The sequence below is a fragment of the Ascaphus truei genome, chromosome 8 (genome assembly GCF_040206685.1).
Source record: "Ascaphus truei isolate aAscTru1 chromosome 8, aAscTru1.hap1, whole genome shotgun sequence".
NCBI lineage: Eukaryota > Metazoa > Chordata > Amphibia > Anura > Ascaphidae > Ascaphus > Ascaphus truei.
Genome location: NC_134490.1, coordinates 56,358,865 through 56,374,642, shown reverse-complemented (window position 1 = coordinate 56,374,642; position 15,778 = coordinate 56,358,865). Strand labels below are relative to the sequence as shown.

Genomic DNA, 15,778 nt, shown 5'->3' with positions numbered 1-15,778 from the left:
GGTCCGGAGTCCCCATGCCCCAAGACTGTGTTATTGGTCTGCACTGACAATCCCCGCCTCGCCAAAAATGAAGGGGGTTGGGAAGAGGGGAGGAAGAAGCCCCTTCCCTTGGCTCTTGTCCATCTTCACTGCAGCACTGGACCGCAGGCTGTGTTCTCGCTGGACTGGGCGGGGGAGCCCGGGCGGGAGGTGCTGATGATTCAGGCTCCTGTGCGCACACAGTGGAACTTCCAGGAGGCGAAGAAGGTGTCGGGTTCTGGATACAGGAAGGACTGGGCTCTGGGGTGTAGGACCTGGGAAGGAGTTCGGGTACGAGCCGAATTGGATGTGGGATCAGGAGCTGGCACAGAGAGGAGTCTGAGCCCACACAGTGCGCCTGTAGGATGCTGTAGGATGGTGAAAGGTACACTTGTAGTTTTCTGACATGTTACAGACTATTTGATTGAATATTGTCTCTTTCAGTTCGTTGTCTTCACGGTGTGGGATACAGGGGGTATATGCATAAAGAGGTGGATGTCTGGATAGAGAGGTGGGTGTATGGAGAGAAGAGTGGGCGCATGGCTAGAGAGGTGGGCGCATGGATAGAGAGGGGGTGCATGGAGAGAGAGGTGGGTGCATGGATAGAGAGGGGGTGCATGGAGAGAGGTGGGTGCAAGGATACAGAGGGGGTGCATGGAGAGAGGTGGGTGCATGGATAGAGAGGGGGTGCATGGAGAGAGGTGGGTACATGGCTAGAGAGGTGGGTGTATGGAGAGAGGGTGGGTACATGGATAGAGAGGTTGGTGCATGGAAAGAGAGAGAGGTGGGTGCATGGAGAGAGGGGTGGGTGCATGGCTAGAGAGGTGGGTGCATGGATAGAGGGGTGGGTGCATGGAGAGAGAGAGGTGGGTGCATGTAGAGAGGTGGGTGCATGGCTAGAGGGGTGGGTGCATGGAGAGAAGTGGGTGCATGGAGAGAAGTGGGTGCATGGAGAGAGAGAGGTAGGTGCATGGAGAGAAGTGGGTGCATGGAGAGAGAGAGAGGTGGGTGCATGGATAGAGGGGTGGGTGCATGGAAAGAGAGAGAGGTGGGTGCATGGAGAGAGGGGTGGGTGCATGGCTAGAGAGGTGGGTGCATGGATAGAGGGTGGGTGCGTGGAGAGAGGTGGGTGCATGGATAGAAGGGTGGGTGCATGGCTTTGTGCTGGGATGTATTACATGTCTCTGTGTTGGCATGTATTGTATGAGATAGAGGTGTGTGTACTGTATATGTCACAGGGTGGGTGTTCTGGTATGGAAAGGATGAAAAGGTCTACATGTAGGGTTAGTATGTACATGATAATGAAGTTTGAATATCTTAAAATGCATACGTTGTGCTGTTATATATTGTGTCATGTATAGGATAGTAAAGTGTGTATATCCTATTTTGGTGTTTGTGGGATAAAGAGGTGTTTAAGTAGCCATGTAGTTTAATGCACTGGCTTCTAAAGAGTGGGGGAAAGAGAGAAACTTTAGTTCCAAACCCTGTGTCAACTATATGTGCCCTTGGGCAAATTATTGTATGGGGCTGCAGCCGTACTTGTCTAGTACAGTATGGAGTCTATATGTTACATGCTGCTATATATGGGACACTGAGGCGTGATTCTGTATGTACCTGAGTATGTACAAGATGATAGTGGTGTGTGCGTGTGTAACGATCCTATATGGGATAAAGAGGTGTGTATGTGTATGTAAGGGCGTGTAGATGAAAGAGGGGTGTGGTTGCAGGGGAGTATGTTGGGTTTGTATGTTAGAGCCTGAATATATACATGAGAAATCATCTGAGGATCTTAATAGAGCTAATATGAGTCATCTGTTGAGATGCTTACCACAGTGATCCCACAAACCATCATTTCTAAGAATGTTGTTTTATACACCGCAGCCACCGCCCCAGTAAATTACATAGTAGCAACAACTGACTGAACGCCTGCCAAAAATAGTTTGCAACCTCAGAATAGTGACAAATACCCCTTGAACTGTATGAAGTACAGAAACTCTACCTTTTCGTAATCTTGCCTATCCTAAAATTATTTGGATAATTTAAGGGCAGATTAAAAAGGGTAATTTCTCTCTGTGTTTAGGGCTCAGGTGAAAACACTACCCATTTTAAGGAAGGAATGTTATTGTCATGGAAATCCCAATAACTACAGCATCCCAACAAATGTACCCACTTTCCTGGCAAAGAATAAATACCGTTATATCTACTCATTATTTGTGTGTGTGTCAATGCTCTTTAATACTGCAAGGCCTCTGGTATGTATTCCCCTTACCTGGGTTACCAGGGAGCCCTTCTGTACATGTTTCTTTTTAAATGGTTTGATCTTCACCCAAAGAAAGTGAGGCACATCCAAATATTTTTGACCTGGGTTTAGGTGGGGACTCTTGCAACTTTTTTGTTTTCTTGGTGGGTTCCATGTTTATGTTTTTGGCTGGGCTCTTTTTCTGTGAGATGTATATGTAGAGGTGTATACTGTGACATAGTCCAAAGATATTAGGCAGCTTTCTGCCCGGTTTTAGGTCAGAAAGGGCAGGAATAGTGCAAAATTATACATTCCACAGCTTCCTTTAACTCAGGCTGGTGGATGGAAAATCCAGACCACAGTTTACAATGTGTCTAGTTCTCCCTCACCTGCTCTCCTAATCACTAGAACAGGTATTTAGAGCAGAGAGGGTTGCTTTTCAGTCTCTCTTCTTAGAGCCTAGAGGCTGGGGGTATCACTTCTCCCCTGCATCCAGTTCGGGGAGGACGCCACATTCAAGTATCGCAGTACCAGAAGATTTGCCTAGACACTTGGGACCGAGTTCCCCACCACGAACAGATAAGCCAAACAAATGTTTATTACTGTGTCTAAAGACTGTATGCTGTATCTAGTGACCCTAAATGAGAGGGTATTGTTTTAAGCTGGGAAACCAGGTTAGTTGGCCCAGCAAAAGTTAGAGAGGCTGATTCTGCTGTGTAGTTAGATCCCTGAATGGGATAGGATTTCTTTATATGATTTATTTTTGTTTCTTAAAGTGACAGTGTGTGAAATATTATAACAGTGATATGAGTAAACCGCTGAAGGTTAATATCTGAGTGCCTCCTGCCTACACCTGTTAAAGCTGCTGTCCCATACTGGGATGAAAATAAAGCAGGCAGAAGCCTGAGTTAAACAACGTAATGCTTTGTATGATCCGGTTATTCGTATAATTAACCCTAGAAGACTGTGTCGGGAAGATCCCAGACAGACGTCAGCGCTACAAAAGGGGGGCCTTTGTCACAATACCAAAAATAAGTTTAAATCTAGGGCACTCCCAAAATTGAAATTGAGAAACTACTTAGGCGTATCTGTCTGGGGTACCAGTAGATGAACCAGGAATATCTGTCTAGTTCAGCAGAAAATCCAACGTCCAAGAAGCCACAGCACTCACCAAATTCTTAAAGTTAGAGTCCAATACTACAAAGCATAAAATCTGCGATCTTTCAAGCCTACATGTAGAAGTACATGTACTACATATATGTAGAAGTGTATGTAACGGATTTTCTGGCCTAGCCTGAATCTCACATTGGCCCCTGTGGTCTAACCAGTCCCCATTACATGGTCGTGTCTACCTGTTACCTGTTGGCAACAGGACTCCTGAGTCTCCCGCATGATGTTGTGTGGGGATTGCCAACCCAGACAGGCAGCTTAGGTAGTGTGCGTGAGTCCTACCTATATCCAGTGCAGCGCCTCCACCTCATCAGGATCTCTGCATCCGCAAGGAGATGGTTCTGATGAGGAACTCCTTCTTGGTGCCTTCCTCTGCAGAGTAATTCCAGACTCACACATAAGGGTATCTTTAATCAAGTTCATCTTTATTTGCATGGTAGTATGGGCCAGCTGCTCTTCACAGCTTTCAGCTAAGCCGTGCATTCTCCTCACTACTTCCCTTTGAAAGGTATGCCCTCCCAATGGAGTGGGATCCCCTCTCCCCTTAGGGAAGTCACCCCTGTGCAAGGTCCCTGGACACAGTGTAGGCCTTGTCAGCCTGGCTGCTGCTTGACCTTGAACTGGGCCACTAGTTAACGCACTAGTGGGCCCCCTAATCCCAAGTTTCAACTCAGACTTGCTCCTTATCCAACACTAACTTTAGGCAGTGCTGTGCCTTATATACTTCAGGAAACTGGCACATCTCTGATGTCACTAACGGTGGACTCAGAGTATGCAGCCACTCCCCTCCATGCATATGACACCTTACCAGGGTATGAGGGCAAACCTCCATGATTAATGCTGGCAACCCTGTAACTTACCAGGCTTACTGCCAGCATGAGAGAAAACTGTAGACCATTTTACAGCATGGCTACATTCTCCCCCTGGTGAATCCCAAAGGCCCGTCTGGGACCTAAATTTGATGTACCTTTGTCCAGGAAGCACTGTAAAATATAAACATAATTAATCATAACATATCAGTTTCCATAAGTACTGTCGTAGTGCTCACTGACCAGCAGGTGGCACTATGCTAGAAACAGACCTCGCTATCCTGTCTTCCTAATAATAGTGGCGGGGGTCTGGTTTCTTTATTTCCCGACCAGCCATGTCGGTGACAGTTATACTGTATTCCCGTGGTAAGCCGTTCTCGGGTATATATACAGCCTTATGCATATAGATGCTACGACCTATACTCCACACCCTTATCAGTTGGGAGATTCTTTCCTCCGCCTTGCGCCCAGTAATCTCGCCCCCTTTATTCACCATGTACAGTTCGATGGTCTCCCTCAGCCATCCATCCCTCTGGTCCTCTATCTCCTGCATGAGGGGTTCGGGGACATAGGGATACTCTAACCCATGTGAGTTCTTATATTTTGTCACAATGGCCCTTTCAGCCCGGCTAGTCCGGATTAATTTAGCGTTACCCGCTTTCCCTGGCAACACCAATGAGAGGGGTTCGTCCGTTTCCACCGGATCTTCCAATTTACTTGGACCCAACGGTTCTATCAGCCCGTGACTAATATCATACCAGCGGTTCTGCAACGCCTCTAACCGGCCCGCCTCAGTAAACTCCCCCTTGGCCCACCAATAATCCACCACCCCGTCTCGCTCTAAGAGGAACCTGGTGCGGTCTAGCCAGGCCTCATATCCCTCAAACAGGGGTGCCCACCACCGGGTCTCACTGATCCCTTCCGGAGCTGACTCGACTAACTCTTCCTCCTCCGGTTCCCCCCCCTGAGGATATACCAGATGTCCCGGCCGACCGAGACTGAGACCCTAACCTCTTGGGCCTACTTGCAATAGTAAAGCTGACGGCAATTGGGCAGTCACTTGACACTGATACGTGCCGAGAGTACCTCCCGCCCGTCATCCGACATAAAACAGTCCAGGCTCTCCCCAGTCCGTTCATCGGAGGTGACCCGGTACTCCCCAGACATCCCTGGGCTCGAGGACGACCCATAGGAGAAGGTGACAGGGGTCGGGGCTTTAGCTAGGGCCGGGGGTTGGGCATAGGGGCGAGCGGTCGGCATCCGCAGGGCTACGACCCGCTCTTCACCATTACCTGGTCCGGTGCCACCTCACGGGCTCTCCGCTTCTCCTGTTTCAATGCTCCCAGGCTTCCGCAGGGCCTGCCAGCTCTTCTTCGATCCAGGCGATCGGGTAACACTGCTCGGTCGGGAGGACGCGGCCATCTTCCCGTCGGCTCCGCCATGGCCGCCGGAAGTGACGTCCTTGATCGCACTGAACGCGCCGCCATCTTGGGTTGGGTCCCCAAGCGAGACCTCTTCCTCCACCACGACATCCGGTAGCTCTGTTTTCCTTTGCGGCACTTTAGGCAGTGCTGTGCTTTACATACTTCAGGAAACTGGCACATCGCTGATGTCACTAACGGTGGACTCAGAGTATGCAGCCACTCCCCTCCATGCATATGACACCTCACCAGGGTATGAGGGCAAACCTCCATGATTAATGCTGGCAACCCTGTAATTTACCAGGCTTACTGCCTGCATGAGAGAAAACTGTAGACCATTTTACAGCATGGCTACATGTACATAACAAGCTTCCTGTCTGGACATTGTGGCCTTCTACAGACTTGCCTTTGAGCATCACCTGTGGTTATCCCTTGTTGGTTGGTCTAATTTGCAACAGTAGTTCTACAGCAGTTTTGGGATCCTGAATTGTGAGTTGGGTACAAGCTTTTGTGATGGCCAAGGATATTGAGTTATTTTCCTAGGTTTACTAACGGTCAACATAGCTGACGGTATCAAATTTGAAGGTATTAAGAAACAGGGTCACCGCAATTTTTTAAAATGACCCCATAATTGACTAATAATTATGTATTCATCTTATTTGCATGCATGAACATTGTACTTACTCAGCGATAACTTATACGAATCAGCGCTAATCAGTAATAGCAATGCAATTGTAGCAGGCTGGGAAATATCACACCTTTCTGACAATGTTATGTATTAGAATTTCTTACAAAACGCTACGACAGAAAATCATTTAACGTTGTGATGCCCAAGGATTCATTACATAGAGACGCATTCAGACACCAAAGGGTTAACATAGAACATAAACACCCTACAAATAAAACAAAAAGATTAATATCCAAACGGTATGTGCAAATATTTAGTGACTAGATAGCCATGGCCATTTATGGGTCAATATATGAATATGTTTTAGAATCTTAATACTGTATTATGTATTTGTATCACCTATTCTAAGTTGGCTAGTCTTATCTTGCATATATATACTGTATATAGTGGCCATTCTATACATAGATCAACAAGGTTTAATGCCAACCTGGGTTAAGTGATAAGAAATTACAATATTTTCTGGCGGGAGCCCGATATCGCCAGGTATCAGAGTTTAATAACTAAATGTCATTCGTAATTGGGAGTTAATTACTCATTTGCATGCTAATTTACATATGTGGTGTTAAAAATATCACTGATCAATTATCGTGGTGAAATGAAGAATCCTGACAATATGGCGTTAGTGAATATGGTGGTTAAAAAAATTGGTGTTACACACTAATATCGCACATTTTTTCATTTATCGACCATTAGTAAATATAGACCAATTAATTATACTCTGATACAGTACACAGTCGTGTAGGGCAGAACAGAGGAAGAACACTGTTTGAGTAATGAGATAAGAATAGGCATGCAGGGTATATTCAGGGAATGCCACCTGATATGGAGCAGTTTGTGTCTGTGTTATTTCAGGGAGTTTAACTCTGCCAATGTCAAGTTTAAAGCATCAAGCAATGAAGAGTTATAAGCAATTATATACTTTATTGATAAGTGTATAATGTCTTTCTATTAAGATTAAAATATATATGTGAAAGCACAATTAATGTTGTTTTATAATGCTGAAGGAGTAAATAGTGCTTTATATAGGAACATTTATAAGAATGTGAAGGCTCATTGAGTCCAATCTATTGGGCCTGAGACATAGGGGGAATTCACGATGCTCTGTGGATGGGTATCGAGGCTTGACCAGCATTAATTACTGTTCAAGTCAATGGCAGTTGACGCCAATCGAGATCCGATGTCTGTTCTCTGAGCTTTGTTAGTCCACCCCTGCCACCCCCAACCCCCATAGAGACATAAAGGGACATGTCCAAGGTCAAAAGGAACTAACAGTGAGTATTCCAATACTGACAATTGGCCACACTTATCCCTTCAGTTTGGTTGATACATACAAGGCTCTTTCACAAGGCAGTGTTCAAGATAAGAGATAAATGAATGTCACAGTGTGTGTTCCTATGCATGGGAAACGGAGGTGAGTATATGTCACCAGTTGTACATTTGGGATTAGATGGGATAGGGAAATGTAGTATTAAAAATCATACTTATATTTACAATAGGCTGGGCATATACTGGGACTATACATGTCAGTATGAGATATTAAGTAACCCAGTGTTCTATACTGCAGTACACAGACACCCCTTTCTCATCATAAACTGGGATTAATAAACAACACTGACATACCGTTTTTAAGAGGGCCCTGATGTTTTCAATTCATTCATCAACAAAAAACAGCTATTTAGTGCTCTGTAACTTCAGTGTCACCTCTCCACACATACCCACGTACTGCTTCTGTATTGGTTCTATTTCGTGACTCTCCCAGAGCATGTAGGTAGGACAATTAGCTGTGGCTGTTGCACCGCCAGAACAGTTCGCCGCTGCAGGTAATCCTAAACGTAACCTCACCAACGATTTAAGTGATAAAGGCGCTCAACGCTGGATACGTTCGGTATGGGAATGTATGCAATAAGCAAATAGACAGGATAGGACAAGGGGGTATATAAATGAGAAAGTACTGGTAGCAAAGTCCCCAGATGAACCAATATTTATTTATTTATTTATTTATAAAATATTTTACCAGGAAGTAATACATTGAGGGTTACCTCTCGTTTTCAAGTATGTCCTGGGCACAGAGTAAAACAAAATAATACCTGGTTACAAATACAGTTACATAAATGAACAAGGTATACATTATATACAAGACATTGCATGCATAGTTAAAGAAAATATATATTATGAGCGTATGAAACAGTTACAGACCAGATTAAAGTGTGAGACAGCCTTAGATTTGAAAGAACTTAAGCTGGTGGTGGATATGAGAGTCTCTCGTAGGTTGTTCCAGTTTTGGGGTGCACGGAAGGAGAAGGAGGAACGTCCGGATACTTTGTTGAGTCTTGGGACCATGAATAGTCTTTTGGAGTCTGATCTCAGGTGATAGGTACTGCATGTGGTAGGGGTGAGGAGCTTGTTCCCTGGAGGGCAAGATATAAGGCTAGAAACTCCAATCAAGCCCTCATTGGGATGGTTCCTGGACTCACAATGAATATTCAATAAGAAATAGTACTCACAAAAGCCCCTGTAGGGCGTGCAGTCGGGTGAAGAGATGCTGGTCTCAAAGAGCAGAATAGGAAGAAAAACCAGCGCACCGCCAAGAGTGGGTCCCAAACAGATGTGTTTAAAAATTCTTCTTAATTCAATCCATCTAAAAGTGTACTCCCTGATAAAGTGTATTTGTACACGAAACGCGTAGGAGGGTGTTAACCTCCACTTTTGGATGGATTGAATAAAGAAGAATTTTTAAACACATCTGTTTGGGACCCGCTCTTGGCGGTTTATGGTTATTCTTCCTAACCGTAACCTCTATTGAATGTAATGGGAGATCCCATGCGATGGTGCCCCAATCGGCACTATTGCCGTGTAATGAATAACCCCTCCATGCAATGAGCTGATTGTTGTGACACATCATTTGTCAGGGCTCCATCATAGCCAGAAAGGGTGTGACATAATCAGTGCATACGTCGGGCACCCTCTGTAGCCGATAGATGATTCGCACGCAGGACACAATAAAACAGCATATTTAAATAAATACCTGCACCCTTCTTGCAGAATCTGTGACATTTAAAAGATCTGTGGAGGACAATGGGTTTGGCATATTCAAACAGCACTGAATTACTTTGGAAATAAGAAGGCTTCATCTTGGAAATGTCACTGATTGTTGCAAATTTGTGTGCATCTGTATCCAGTTTAATAAGGTGACATGTTTATTTAAAGCTGCAGACCAAGCAATATCATACATTTGTGTTTTTTTTAAATGTAGCCCCTTTTCCCCATGTCTAAGGGAAACTACGCGCGCTGCCATTACCTGCGTGGCTTACAGGAGGCCTGAGCCTCCGCAGCTGGAAGCCTGGGGTAGTCTCGTTTCTCGGATTACAGCGCCTCCACCTGAGAGGGATCCTAGCGCAGCAGGATAACCCATCACAGGAACCAATATAGCCAGTAAATACACACACAGGGTATGTAAAAAAAAAATATATATATATATATATTTTTTTATTTTTTATTTTATTTTTTTTTACTAAACACACACACTATAACAGCACCACAGTACAACACAATAATACCCCAAGAGGTCAGGTTGTCAGGACATCCCAGCTGAGCCTCTGATTGAGCCACCTGTGCTGAAGCAGGGATATCCTGAAAACCTGAGTTGTTGGGGTGGGGGGCTTGAGGACTGGAGTTGAGCACCACTGATACAATGTATAATTCTTTGAACAGTTCTCCCATTTTATCTACAATTGTCTCTTTATTATAGAGATATCACAAATTAAATAAAGTATCCAGGCCAGATAGACACAAAAACTTCAATCCAATAATAACATTCTTTGAGGCACTGAGGTTGTTTTTGAAGCTTAGACCCAGTGTGTGCTTTAATAAAGCTTTTTGGCAGGCTGGTCACACTTGTATTATAATTGAGCCTTGTCATGTTTAAAGATACAGTACAATTCTTGCTTCTGTTTATTCTGGAGCAGCTCACACCTGATATATTTAAGAATGATGTACAGTATTCTAACGTTAAAGGAGCCGTCAAAGACGGCAATTTTGTTTTCATTTTTTTAATATAGCATTGAAGCAGGGGTCTCCACAGCTGAATCCCTTTAATTTCAATTTCGGGAACCCCCTCCTTCCAGAGATACTTATCTCTGAAGAAGGTGCCGGTATCTGCTCCGGCTGAGCAAGCAGAGCTTTAAAGTTTAAAGCTCCCACGTCACATGGGCCAATAGGAAGCCGCAGCGATGATGTCACGGATTCCTATTGGCCCGCAGGACGCGAAAACTTTAAACAGCGGACATATTGTGAACCCTTGCAGCCGAGGAGAGCGGCTACCAGCACCTAATTCACAGGGAAGTGTCTCCGGAAGCAGGGGGTCCCCAGAGCTGAAATCAACGGGGTTCAGCTCCAGAGACCCCCTGCTTCAATGCTACATATAAAAAATAACAGCAATTCTCATGGAACGCTCCTCGGTATTCAGTAGGCGTTAACATGGCTCTCCTTTCATCGCTGATTTGTTCATGCAGCGTCCTGGGCAGAGGCTGCTCACATTCATAGCAATGGAAAACGAAAACAACCGCACTATTGCACTGAATAGTAACACACATGAACTCGTCGTTCCAGGCTGGACCAATGAAGGCGTTGTGTCCATGTGTATTATTATACTCTGTACCTGTATTTGAATAAAGAATGTGCTTATCCATAATACCTTACACAGTAGTGCAGTTGTTTCTATTTTCAATTGCTACTGGTCTGTAACCAAACATGCAAAAGATAGTAATGTAGTGAACCCAAACAAGTCTGAAATTCATCCAGATTTAAACATTCTTGCTTTGTTTTGTGACTTACAAAGGGGGCTTTAGTTTCACAAGTTGGCCAATGATAAGACCAGGTAATGGAGGAGTGGGCAACTCCAGTCTTCAAGGACCTCCCAACAGGTGGGCCTACCTGTTGCGCTTGGCGGACCCAGCAGAGAAAGGGGCCCCCAAGTTCTGTCTGACTTACGGTCGGGCTTAACTTCTGGGCTCAGCCAGCTGGGACCCCCTTCGCCACCGGGCCTGGGAAGGTTGTTGCGGCGGCGCTGCCCCCCCTTATGGTAGCTCACACAACAATCTACAACTCACACATAAACCGCGAAGGATTAATACAGTTTATATGTGCAAGGAAACTACCCTAGAAAATCCTGACCCGTTCTCCTATAGTTGCATTCATTGTAATGGATCCTTCCGGAAGATCCATCGCAATACTTTTACATTTCTTTTCTTTGAAGCGCATAAAGGTTTATTTTCTGCTAGAGGTTCAAGAGATGGGTTCGCCTAATTCAGAATATATCATTACTGTGAAATAACAGTTAGAATAAGTGATGCACGTAGTGAAGGTAAAACAAGGTAAGATCGTGTGACTTTGACAAGCACAGAGAGGGATTGATAACCTGTGGAAAAGTACGAGGAGCAAAGTGCAACACAGAGGCTGAAAGTAACAATTCTGACGAATGACGCAACTCTTTTTTTCTTCTTGTGAAGTGATATTGCTTTATTGACTGACAGATATTTATAGATTCAAACTTTGTAAACCACTCAGGTTTCCTCTGCAGGACTTCATGCTCTGTAACAGAGCGAATCAATAAAGGATCAATAAACCAATCAAGGGAAGAAAGGTGTCATTACTGCACGGACCATTTACTGCCTTTCTCTGTAAAAATGGTATTGTCAGGCCTGTAATAGGCTATTTTATGGCAGCATATGTTTCTTCTAGGGCAGGAGTGGCTAACTCCAGTCCTCAAGGGCTACCAACAGGTCAGGTTTTAAGGTTATTCCTGCTTCAGCACAGGTGGCTCAATGAGTGTCTCAGTTCCTGATTGCTTTGTGTGTGGGGAGGAGAGAGCGAGGGCCGTGTGTGTGTGGGGAGGAGAGTGCGAGGGCCGTGTCTGTGTGGGGAGGAGAGTGCGAGGGCCGTGTGTGGGGGGGGAAGAGTGTGAGGGCTGTGTGCGTGGGAAGGAGCGTGCAATGGCTGTGTGTATGGGGAGGAGTGTGGGGGATGTGTGTGGGGGGAGGAGAGTGTTAGGGCTGTGTGTGTGGGGAGGAGAGTGTTAGGGCTGTGTGTGTGGGGAGGAGAGTGTTAGGGCTGTGTGTGTGGGGAGGAGATTGTGAGGGCTGTGTGTGTGGAGGAGAGTGTGAGGGCTGTGTGTGTGGGGAGGAGATTGTGAGGGCTGTGTGTGTGGAGGAGAGTGTGAGGGCTGTGTGTGTGGGGAGGAGAGTGTGAGGGCTGTGTGTGGGGAGGAGAGTGCGAGGGCTGTGTGCGTGGGGAGGAGGGTGCGAGGGCTGTGTGTGTAGTGAGGAGTGTATGAGGGCCGTGTGTGTGTGGGGAGGAGAGTGCGAGGGCTGTGTGTGTGGGATGGAGTGTATGAGGGCCGTGTGTGTGTGGGGAGGAGCGTGCGAGGGCTGTGTGTGTGTGGAGGAGTGTGCAATGGTTTTGTGTGTGGGGAGGAGCGTGCAATGGCTTTGTGTGGGGAGGAGCGTGAGGGATGTGTATGGGGGGAGGAGGGTGTGAGGGCTGTGTGTGTGGGGAGGAGAGTGTTAGGGCTGTGTGTGTGGGGAGGAGAGTGTTAGGGCTGTGTTTGTGGGGATGAGAGTGTGAGGGCTGTTTGTGTGGGGGGAAGAGTGTGAGGGCTGTGTGTGTGGGGAGGAGAGTGTGAGGGCTGTGTGTGTGGGGAGGAGAGTGTGAGGGCTGTGTGTGTGGGGAGGAGAGTGTGAGGGCTGTGTGTGTGGGGAGGAGAGTGTGAGGGCTGTGTGTGTGGGGAGGAGTGTGAGGGATGTGTGTGGGGGGAGGAGTGTGTGAGGGCTGTGTGTGTGGGCTGTGTGTGTGGGGAGGAGAGTGTTAGGGCTGTGTGTGTGGGGAGGAGAGTGTGAGGGCTGTGTGTGGGGAGGAGAGTTTGAGAGCTGTGTGTGTGGGGAGGAGAGTGTGAGGGCTGTGTGTGTGGGGAGGAGAGTGCGAGGGCTGTGTGTGTGGGGAGGAGAGTGCGAGGGCTGTGTGCGTGGGGAGGAAAGTGCGAGGGCTGTGTGCGTGGGGAGGAAAGTGCGAGGGCTGTGTGTGTGGGGAGGAGAGTGTGAGGGCTGTGTGTGGGGAGGAGAGTGCGAGGGCTGTGTGTGTGGGGAGGAGAGTGTGAGGGCTGTGTGTGTGGGGAGGAGAGTATGGAGGCTGTGTGTGTGGGGAGGAGAGTGAGGGCTGTGTGTGGGGGGAGGAGAGTGTGAGGGCTGTGTGTGGGGAGGAGAGTGCGAGGGCTGTGTGTGTGGGGAGGAGAGTGTGAGGGCTGTGTGTGTGGGGAGGAGAGTGTTAGGGCTGTGTGTGTGGGGAGGAGAGTGCAAGAGCTGTGTGTGAGGAGGAGAGTGCGAGGGCTGTGTGTGTGGGGGGAGGAGAGTGCGAGGGCTGTGTGTGTGGGGAGGAATGTATGAGGGCTGTGTGTGGGAGGAGGAGAGTGTGAGGGTTGTATGTGTGGGGAGGAGAGTGTGAGGGCTGTGTGTGTGGGGAGGAGAGTGCAAGGGCTGTTTGTGTGGGGAGGAGAGTGTGAGGGCTGTGTGTGTGTGAAGGCTGTGTGTCAGGGGAGGAGAGTGCAAGGGCTGTGTGTGTGGGGAGGAGAGTGCGAGGGCTGTGTGCGTGGGGAGGAGAGTGCGAGGGCTGTGTGCGTGGGGAGGAGAGTGCGAGGGCTGTGTGCATAGGGAGGAGAGTGCGAGGGCTGTGTGCGTAGGGAGGAGAGTGCGAGGGCTGTGTGCGTGGGGAGGAGAGTGCGAGGGCTGTGTGCGTGGGGAGGAGAGTGCGAGGGCTGTGTGTGTGGGGAGGAGAGTGTGAGGTCTGTGTGTGGGGAGGAGAGTGCGAGGGCTGTGTGCATGGGGAGGAGAGTGCGAGGGCTGTCTGTGTGGGGAGTAGATTATGTGGGCTGTGTGTGTGTGAAGGCTGTGTGTCAGGGGAGGAGAGTATGGAGGCTGTTTGTGTGGGGAGGAGAGTACGAGTGCTGTGTGCGTAGGGAGGAGAGTGCGAGGGCTGTGTGCGTGGGGAGGAGAGTGCAAAGGCTGTGTGCGTGGGGAGGAGAGCGCGAGGGCTGTGTGTGTGTGTGGAGGAGGAGTGTGAGAGGGCTGTGTGTGCGGAGGAGAGTGCGAGGGCTGTGTGTGGGGGAGGAGAGTGCGAGGGTTGTGTGTGTGGGGAGGAGAGTGCGAGGGCTGTGTGCGTGGGGAGGAGAGTGCGAGGGCTGTTTGTGTGGGGAGGAGAGTGTGAGGGCTGTGTGTGTGTGTGTGTGAAGGCTGTGTGTCAAGGGAGGAGAGTGCGAGGCCTGTGTGCGTGGGGAGGAGAGTGCGAGGGCTGTGTGCGTGGGGAGGAGAGTGCGAGGGCTATGTGCGTGGGGAGGAGAGTGAGAGGGCTGTGTGCGTGGGGAGGAGAGTCCGAGGGCTGTGTGTGAGGGGAGGAGAATGTGAGGGCTGTGTGCATGGGGAGGAGTGTGTGAGGGCTGTGTGTGTGGGGAGGAGAGTGCGAGGGCTGTGTGTAGGGATAAGAGTATGGAGGCTGTGTGTGGGGAGGAGAGTATGAGGGGTGTGTGTGTGTGTGTGGGTAGGAGTGCATGAGGGCTGTGTGTGTGGGGAGGAGAGTATGAGGGCTGTGTGTGGGGAGGAGAGTGTGAGGGCTGTGTGTGTGGGGAGGAGAGTGTGAGGGCTGTGTGTGTGGGGAGGAGAGTATGGAGGCTGTGTGTGTGGGGAGGAGAGTGCGAGGGCTGTGTGTGTGGGGAGGAGAGTGCGAGGGCTGTGTGTGGGGAGGAGAGTGCGAGGGCTGTGTGCGTGGGGAGGAGAGTGCGAGGGCTGTGTGCGTGGGGAGGAGAGGGGGAGGAGAGTGCGAGGGCTGTGTGTCTGGGGAGGAGAGTGAGAGGGCTGTGTGCGTGGGGAGGAGAGTGCGAGGGCTGTGTGCATGGGGAGGAGAGTGCGAGGGCTGTGCGTGGGGAGGAGAGTATGAGGGCTGTGTGTGTGGAGAGGACAGTGTGTCAGGGGAGGAGAGTATGGAGGCTGTGTGTGTGGGGAGGAGAGTGTTAGGGCTGTGTGTGTGGGGAGGAGAGTACGAGGGCTGTGTGCATAGGGAGGAGAGTGCGAGGGCTGTGTGCGTGGGGAGGAGAGTGCAAGGGCTGTGTGCGTGGGGAGGAGAGTGCGAGGGCTGTGTGTGTGTGGGGAGGAGAGTGCGAGGGCTGTGTGTGTGGGGAGGAGAGTGCGAGGGCTGTTTGTGCGGAGGAGAGTGTGAGGGCTGTGTGTGTGTGAAGGCTGTGTGTCAGGGGAGGAGAGTGCGAGGGCTGTGTGTGTGGGGAGATGAGTGCGAGGGCTGTGTGTGTGGGGAGGAGTGTATGAGGGCTGTGTGTGGGGGGAGGAGAGTGCGAGGGTTGTGTGCATGGGGAGGAGAGTGCAAGGGCTGTGTGCAT

The 15,778-nt window shown here is 48.8% G+C and overlaps 1 protein-coding gene across 2 annotated transcripts in view; it reads left to right on the top strand.

Annotated features, from left to right (window-relative positions):
* The window catches only part of CTBP2 (C-terminal binding protein 2), a 51,911-nt gene that overhangs the window by 17 nt on the left and 36,116 nt on the right, over nucleotides 1-15,778 (top strand). Inside the window, exon 1 of one of the 2 annotated variants that reach the window (XM_075612170.1) lies at nucleotides 1-403. This exon is cut by the window's left edge and continues 17 nt beyond it. In XM_075612170.1, the coding sequence (XP_075468285.1) occupies nucleotides 196-403 (208 nt within the window). In that variant the 5' untranslated portion in view covers nucleotides 1-195. The remainder of the gene's footprint in view (nucleotides 404-15,778) is intronic. The other variant, XM_075612168.1, reaches the window with a different exon arrangement.